The sequence below is a fragment of the Entelurus aequoreus genome, linkage group LG11, assembly GCF_033978785.1.
Source record: "Entelurus aequoreus isolate RoL-2023_Sb linkage group LG11, RoL_Eaeq_v1.1, whole genome shotgun sequence".
NCBI lineage: Eukaryota > Metazoa > Chordata > Actinopteri > Syngnathiformes > Syngnathidae > Entelurus > Entelurus aequoreus.
Genome location: NC_084741.1, coordinates 21,302,711 through 21,310,989, shown reverse-complemented (window position 1 = coordinate 21,310,989; position 8,279 = coordinate 21,302,711). Strand labels below are relative to the sequence as shown.

General features: G+C 42.6%; 1 protein-coding gene across 3 annotated transcripts in view; it reads left to right on the top strand.

The window, feature by feature from the left end:
* nek10 (NIMA-related kinase 10) overlaps positions 1-8,279 on the top strand; it is a 64,543-nt gene extending 56,264 nt beyond the window's left edge. For 2 of the 3 annotated variants that reach the window (XM_062062673.1, XM_062062672.1), the window contains 11 exons: positions 1,231-1,438; positions 1,514-1,595; positions 1,664-1,726; positions 1,809-1,854; positions 1,928-1,965; positions 5,079-5,179; positions 5,256-5,366; positions 5,439-5,529; positions 5,589-5,629; positions 5,772-5,827; positions 6,916-8,279. In XM_062062673.1, coding sequence (XP_061918657.1) covers positions 1,231-1,438; positions 1,514-1,595; positions 1,664-1,726; positions 1,809-1,854; positions 1,928-1,965; positions 5,079-5,179; positions 5,256-5,366; positions 5,439-5,529; positions 5,589-5,629; positions 5,772-5,827; positions 6,916-6,955 — 877 coding nt within the window. In that variant the 3' untranslated portion in view covers positions 6,956-8,279. Of the gene's footprint in view, positions 1-1,230; positions 1,439-1,513; positions 1,596-1,663; positions 1,727-1,808; positions 1,855-1,927; positions 1,966-5,078; positions 5,180-5,255; positions 5,367-5,438; positions 5,530-5,588; positions 5,630-5,771; positions 5,832-6,915 lie in introns of those variants that run through there. The other variant, XM_062062674.1, reaches the window with a different exon arrangement.

Here is an 8,279-nt window from a genome sequence, read left to right as displayed (position 1 = left end):
CGCCTGGCCATGTGTCCTTGCAGTCATAGGGGAAGCGTCAGATGGTGGCGGCGAGTACACTGCCGCTGCAGCCAGCGAGGCGGGCGTCCACAGAACGACCACATCTGTCGCAGACAGGGAGGCGGCCGTAAAGGTTCACGCCCGGGTTTTGGACATTGCTGCTGATGGCGCGGTGGCCGTCCATTAAAAGGCCACATTCGTAGCCGAAGAGGAGGCTGATGTGAGCAAGGATGGTGGTACAGCAGCCGTGAAGGACCCAAGTTCTGGGCAAAGCTGCTGAGGGCGCGGAAGATGACCATGGAACGACCATCTTTGATGAGGAGTGCAGGCGCCAGACAGGCACCGCTGCAGCAAGCGTAGAGGGCGAGGCCCAGACAAGCACCTCCGCGGCAGGCGATCTGGAGGTCAAACAGACTGCAAGACTGAAGGTGGTGCAGGTTGCAGGGCTGGAGGAAAATTTGGCTGCTGGGCTGGAGGTTTAGCAAGCGTCGACGAAGGACCCACTGGAGACGAGGCTGGCGTCGCCGAAGAACCCACTGGAGACGAGGCTAGCATCGCCGGAGGACCCACTGGAGACAAGGCTGGCGTTGCCGGAGGACCCACTGGAGACGCAGATGGTGGAGATGGCGTCAGCAGCAGTCACAGGAAACAGCACTGGAAATGGCTTCAGTGGCCGTGCAAGGAGGTGGCGGCCTGGCCAGACGTAGGACTGGCATTGGCGGTCGTGCAAGAGGTGGTGGCCTGACTGGACGTAGACTGGCGGGGGCGGCTGTGCAAGAGGTGGCAGCCTGGTTGCACGTAGGACTGAGGGTGACGGCCGTGCAGAAGGTTGCGGCTTCACTGGACGTAGAGCTGGCGGCGGATACCTTGCTGGATGAGTAGCTGGCAGCAGGGGCATTGCAAAACGAGTAGCTCAATGACAAAAAGTACAGAGACTGAGTCACCAACGTGTGGATTTATTTGGGAACTTGAGTCTGCGGAATGATACATGGGTAAATGACTAGTTTGTTACACACATGTTAAGCTGTACGAAAACTGGGCCAAACATTTTGTAAAACATTTCCATAAGGACACCAAATCATACGAAAGTTGCGGCGTAGGAAAACCGAGGTACCTACAAGCATCTAAACTAATTTCTCTGTACAATCAACCACGTTTTACCAAGCCAAACTTCCCAACTAGCGCTGAACCAGATTGCTTTCACGTATCTACATTTCTCGTACCCATCAGGTGTTTGAGTCCAGACGCGGACCAGCGGCCGGACATTGTGGCGGTCAGTTCCAGGATCTCTGACCTGATGATGAGGCTGATGGACGGTCTCTACACCTCCCAGAATGCGCTGGAAAGAAGAGCAGAAAGGCACAGGAAGCGAGCACAGAAGTACTTCCTGGACAAGCACAGGAGCAAGGAAAGCTTAAGCCTCTCTGTCCTGCCTGAGGTGATCTCGACTCAACATGGAGATTTAGATCAGATCTATTAAGTCTTTTTACAATGTTACTGTGCTGCCTACCAGGAACAAGACTTCATGACTGCTGAGCTTCCAGTTGTGTACTTTCCTGCAAGTCCAAACCAGACTGAAAACCACCTCAGTCTAGGTGTCCTTCACTAGCGACACAATGCTTTGATCAAAGACCAGGTGACGCCATTATTGAATGTTTTTCAGGTCAAGTCTCTGAGGAGGATGTGGAGACTCTCATGACCAGGAACTCTCCGAAAGATCACTACAGTCAGTCGTCCGTCCTTACGAATGTTTTAAATGAAAGCGTTTCACATTCTTCTCAGTTAAAGTTTACATGTTGATGTTACAGGGTCAAAGTCTGCTGCCTCTGTTGCTCGTCAACAACGTCCATGTGGGCAAGTGAAAATCCTTCTTGGCACTCGAAGCTGCTTCTGAAAGTCTTTTACTCACATTCTTTGGTCCTCTCAGGGAGGCTTCATGTCTTGGGAGGATGAAATCAAAACCAGGTACGTTTTGAAACTAATTGTTTAGGACAAGGATTCTCAAAACACACAAACTTGCAATGAATGGATGAAGTTATTACATATGGTTGAAAAGTGCATAACTATGATTAGGAACCACTAGGCCACGGGTCAATAACCTCTACAACAGACCTGGGCAAAATACGGCCCGCGGGCCACATAGGGCTCATTAAGATTTTCAATCCGGCCCCCCGGACGTCCTACATAATTTTTTTAGACCTTTAACATCAAAACTGTAGCCGCCATTACTATTTGCAGTGCTGTTTTTAAATTACCGTAAGTCTTGAACTATAGAAAGTATTTCAATGGTTGGAATCTGCGCTTTTGAGTGTTTATACGAGTTATTACGGTAATCCACGTCACAGCAGCTCAGACAAGAGCAGCCAGCCCGAAACGCATGTGTCAGGAACAGATGCGGACGCAAATTTAACAGCAAATTTCTGCATTAAAGTGATAATATATCATATTGTAGGTGTTTATTACACTTTGCATTCATATATTGCTGTTTTTTTACATTTTTGTTGTGTTTTGCTTGATTGTAAAAGATGTCTATCGAGGAGCTGCTCTGAGAAGTAAAAGAGTTAAAAATTCAGTGTTTTATCATTCATAGTTAATATTGTAAAGCCCACTTTCTTTATTTTAATGTACATTTTGGGTGTGCCATTCAATAAAAAAATGTACAATTCCATTCAGGTTTTTTTTAGGTGGTCTGTCATAAGGTTTTTAGAATTCTATCGGACATTGTGACTTTTGGTATTAGTGTTCCTGAAAAAAAGGGACCCAAACACACATACTCTACAGCAGATTTTTACAGCTAAATATGTACATATAATTTATACTCTCATACACATTGGCCCCCCAAGACAAATTTTTCTCTCTCAATGTGACCCCCCTCCCCCCGAGTCAAAATATTTGCCCAGCTCTGCTCTAGAAAATGGTCCAAGTCCAGACCTACGAGCCATCCTGTACTTAGCTGGACCTAAGGTCAACTAAGGATTGAAGTTTTGACGTGGCACTTTTTATGTTGACTGGCACAGCTTTTATAGACTTTTTTTGTTAAACTTATTTAACGGAGAGAGGAGTAAGAGATACAGGGAAAGAAGAGCGATATTAAGAGTGATACAGAGTGAGAGATATGTGGAATTAAGAGCGATAGAGAGTGAGAGATAGGGGGAAAGAAGAGTTATGCGGAAGGAGAGTGATGGGGAAAGAAGAGCAATACAAAGTGAGCGATACGGAGTGAGAAGACAGAGACAAGTGTGAGATACGGGGACAGAAGAGCGATACAAAGTGAGAGATACAGGAAAAGAAGAGCAAAACGGAAGGCGAGAGATGGGGGAAAGAAGAGCGATACGGAGAAAGAAGAGCAATACGGAGTGAGCGATACGCAGAGAGAAGACAAGACAAGTGTGAGATATGGGGAAAGAAGAGCGATACGGAGAGAGAAGACAGAGACAAGTATGAGATACAGGGAAAGATAAGCGATACAGAGTGAGAGACAGGGGAGAAGAGAGATACAGAGTGTGCGATATGGGGTAAGAAGAACACTACAGTGTGAGATTTGTAGGAAAAAAGAGCAATACGGAGGGAGAGATATGGGGAGGGAAGAGATACAGAAAGAGACATACCGGGGAAAAAATGCGATGAAAAGGGAGAGATACAGGAAAAAATAGAGATAAAGAGTGTGAGAGATGTGGAATTAAGAGCGATACTGAGTGAGAGATAATAAGATAGAAGAGCAATACGAAAGGAGAGCGATATGGGGAAAAGAAGAGCGATACGTAGAGAGATATGGGGAAAGAAGAGAGGTACAGACTTAGACATACGGGTAAAGAAATGCGATACAAAGGGAGCGATAAGGAAAAAGAAGAGAGATGCGGAGTAAGATACAGGAAAAAAAGAGCGAATGAGAGAGATACAGAGTGAGATACCGGAACTAAGAGATACAGAGTGAGATACAGGAAATAAGAGAGATACAGAGTGAGATACAGGAAATAAGAGATACAAAGTGAGATACAGAAAAAGAAGAGAGATACAGAGTGAGATACAGGAAATAAGAGAGATACAGAGGGAGATACAGGAAATAAGAGAGATACAGGAAATAAGAGAGATACAGAGTGAGATACAGGAAATAAGAGAGATACAGAGTGAGATACAGGAAATAAGAGATACAAAGTGAGATACAGGAAATAAGAGAGATACAGAGTGAGATACAGGAAAAGAAGAGAGATAGTGTTATCTTTTAACCTGCCCATTGTACAGCACTTTAGCTACCCATGTGGTAAATTTTAAATGTGCTTTATAAATAAAGTTGATTTGATTTGATTTGATACAGAATGAGATACAGGAAAAGAAGAGAGATACAGAATGAGATACAGGAAATAAGAGAGATACAGAAAAAGAAGAGAGATACAGAGTGATATACAGGAAATAAGAGAGATACAGAAAAAGAAGAGAGATACAGAGTGAGATACAGGAAAAGAAGAGAGATACAGAATGAGATACAGGAAATAAGAGATATACAGAAAAAGAAGAGAGATACAGAGTGAGATACAGGAAAAGAAGACATACAGAGTGAGATACAGAAAAAGAAGAGAGATACAGAATGAGATACAGGAAATAAAAGAGATACAGAAAAAGAAGAGAGATACAGAGTGAGATACAGGAAATAAGAGAGACACAGAGTGAGATACAGGAAAAGAAGAGAGATACAGAGTGAGATACAGGAAATAAGAGAGATACAGAGTGAGATACAGGAAATAAGAGAGACAGAGTGAGATACAGGAAAAGAAGACATACAGAGTGAGATACAGAAAAAGAAGAGAGATACAGAATGAGATACAGGAAATAAAAGAGATACAGAAAAAGAAGAGAGATACAGAGTGAGATACAGGAAATAAGAGAGACACAGAGTGAGATACAGGAAAAGAAGAGAGATACGGAATGAGATACAGGAAATAAGAGAGACACAGAGTGAGATACAGGAAAGAATTTAGAAGAAAAGTGGGCAATAAAAATTGTAAGAGGTCGGTGGACCCAGAATTTTTTTAGACCCTTTTTAGAGGAAATAAAAGATCTGTTCTACTGAACTCTTCCAGCCACGCCAGGGATCTGTGTCTCCCAGAGGAAGCTTCGCCAGATCCAGGACCCCATCCATAGACTCCTGGCCCAGCTGCACAAAGTGGTCTACGTCACACAAGTACCGTACACTCAAACCCGGACGACCGCAGACGGCTCCGTGGTCATGGCAACTAAAACCTCAAACCTCCTTTCAGCTTCCACCTGCTCCTCATCACGACGTCAGGAGGAGGCTTGTGGAAAGGTTCAAAAAGTCCCTGTTCCAGTCTGGGAGTGACGCCCGGCGACTAAAAGTGGAACTCGGCAAGGTCGGAACCTCTTGCCAAATATTACAAAATGTTGCCTGACCAGTTGCTGACTCAGCTGGGTTCCCCTTGCAGCTGATGCAGGCCTCATCAGAACCCGTGGACTCTGGCTCCGGCAGTCCCTCCCGCCGCGCCCCTGGAGACGTCCATCCCCAGGAAGACTCAGGTAAAAGTGCCGCAGGTTGAAATCCCACAAAGAAAAATGTTGCTGCTGCCTCCCAACAGGTGACAGTCTGGGAGGAGGAGTCACGTACCAGCACTTGCAGGTCAGTTTCTGTGTGTGTGTGTGTGTGTGTGTGTGTCTGTGTGTGTGTGTGTGTGTGTGTGTGTGTGTGTGTGTGTGTGTGTGTGTGTGTGTGTGTGTGTGTGTGTGTGTGTGTGTGTGAATCACATCATGTGTCCTGTCAGGGGATCGTGGAGGAGCTGCTGGAGGACAACGGCTACTACGAAGCCACGCACAGCAGGTGAGCGTTACCATGGCGACAAGATACTTCCTGTGTATTACACTAGAGGACTGAGTATAAGAAGGCAGACCACAGACAGACTGACGCATTTGCTAAGTGTAAAATCCTAAAGTGGGCTGTGGAAAGCCAAGCAAAACAAGTTTTATAGAGGAAATAAGCTCTCACACACACACACACACACACGCACACACACACACACACACACGCACACACACACACCCACACATTCTTGTATTTGTTACCTTCTTGAGACCTCTGAAAAAAGTCTACCTCTTTAGGACCACCCTTTCTAGATTTGTATTTACAACATGAATAATATATACATACTATGCACATATAAAAAAATGTTGTGATAAAATGAGTTGGAAAAAGGTCACAATTTCACAAGAAAAATTTAGAATTTTGGCAGTAATATAATAAAAGTCGTCATTTTACTCAACGCAAGTCGAAATGTTACAAGAAGAACTGAACATTTGTGCGATATTATGATAAAAGTTGGAATTTTACTCAATGATAGTCGCAATTTTACGAGAAAAGCTTAGAATGTTGGCAATTTTATGAAAGGAGTCGTAATTTTACCTGACAAAAGTCACAATTTTATAAGAAAACTAACATTTTGGCAATATTATAATAACAATCGGAATTTTGCTCGGCAAAATTATGACAAAAAGTCATCATTTTACTCAAAAAAAGTCACTATTTTACAAGAACAACAAAAAAAAATTGGCAATATTGTGATAAAAGTCCGAATTGTATATGACAAATGTCCCCATTTTTCAATAAAAAGTATTCATTTTACATAAAAAAGTAATACATTTACGAGAAAATATTGCAATATTACAGAAACAGAAAAAATATGAGAAATTGTTCCCAATTTTGACTTTTTTCACTCCCATGCTTGGAAAACGCAGTAATGTCGATCTTTAGCTACGAGCTAATGGATGTTTTGTTACAGGGTTCACTGGCACATTCGCTACGCCACCTAGTGGCGGGGAGGTTCACAACACGTATTAATGCTAACAACCTGAAGCGTAGTAAAGAGAAGTCCCCAAAAACTCATTATTTTCTTTCTGTTTTGTTGATTTCAGGGAAGCAGACATAAGAAGTTGTCCGTATTCATCGCCTTGAGGCACAAAGATTAATATTTCATAGTTGTTTGGCTCCTTTTCCAACTTGTGCGATACCACTGATTGACTTTCCGATCCGATATCAAGTACAATTCATACCGATACTTTGTGCAAATAAATATACCTATACATTATCTCAAATAATTAAACTATCAAAAATATTGATATTTTCAGCAAAAAGGTCTGGTATCGGCGGTATTGGCATTTCAGTATTGATTCACACATCACTATTGCACCAATAAATGGTTGGAGCTTTTTACCTTTTAGTTCTCAAAATGAAAAACAACTTTTCAACATGTGTTGGTACCGTATTATTCCAAATTTGTCGAGTTTGATGTCTTTGATTCACTTTATAGAGAAGAAAAGCAGCTATGTCACAAATATTGCTCTGTACAACATACATACATCCATCCATTTTCTACCGCTTGTCCCTTTCGGGGTCGCGGGGGGTGCTGTAGCCTATCTCAGCTGCATTCGGGCGGAAGGCGGGGTACACCCTGGACAAGTCGCCACACCATCGCAGGGCCAACACAGATAGACAGACAACATTCACACTCACCATGTTTATTCTAAATGGTCCAATATTGATATACATGTGCTATTGTGTTTGAATGTCCAGCTACATTAGGGTAGTTTTGAACATACTGACTGAAAACTTGTAAAGAAATGTCCGTACAGTTGTATGTGTTATTATTATTAATGTATGAGAAAGCCTAAACAATATGCTTCAGGTAAAATGAGCCACTGAAGCCATTCTGTATTTGGTCATGCAGCGCAGTATCAAACCAGCAGAGGGCAGCATAAGTACATACATTTAAGTACTCTGCACTTAAATGTAGAGTATATGTAGAATATATTTATATTATTTATATATTATATATATCATATTATTTATTATTATTCTTGTCTATTGTGAGCGAACTGTGGTGCTGAATTTCCCCCAGGGATCAATAAAGTACTTTCTATTCTATTCTATTCTATAATCCACGCTCCACAACATTAAAGAGTGCACTTGACCATTCAGCAGAGCTGGGCACATTTTTGACTCGGGGGTCACATTGTCCGGGGGGCCAATGTGTATGTGTGTATAAATGATATATATACACATTTAGCTGTAAAAACCTGCTGTACAGTATGTGTGTGTTTGGGTCCCTTTTTTTCCAGGAACACTAATAGCAAAAGTCACAATGTCCGATAGGATTCTAAAAACGTTATGACAGACCACCTCAAAAAAAGGTAATGGAATGTTACAGTTTTTTACTGAATGAGACACCCAAAATGTACATGAAAATAAAGAAAGTGGGATTTACAATATTAACTATGAA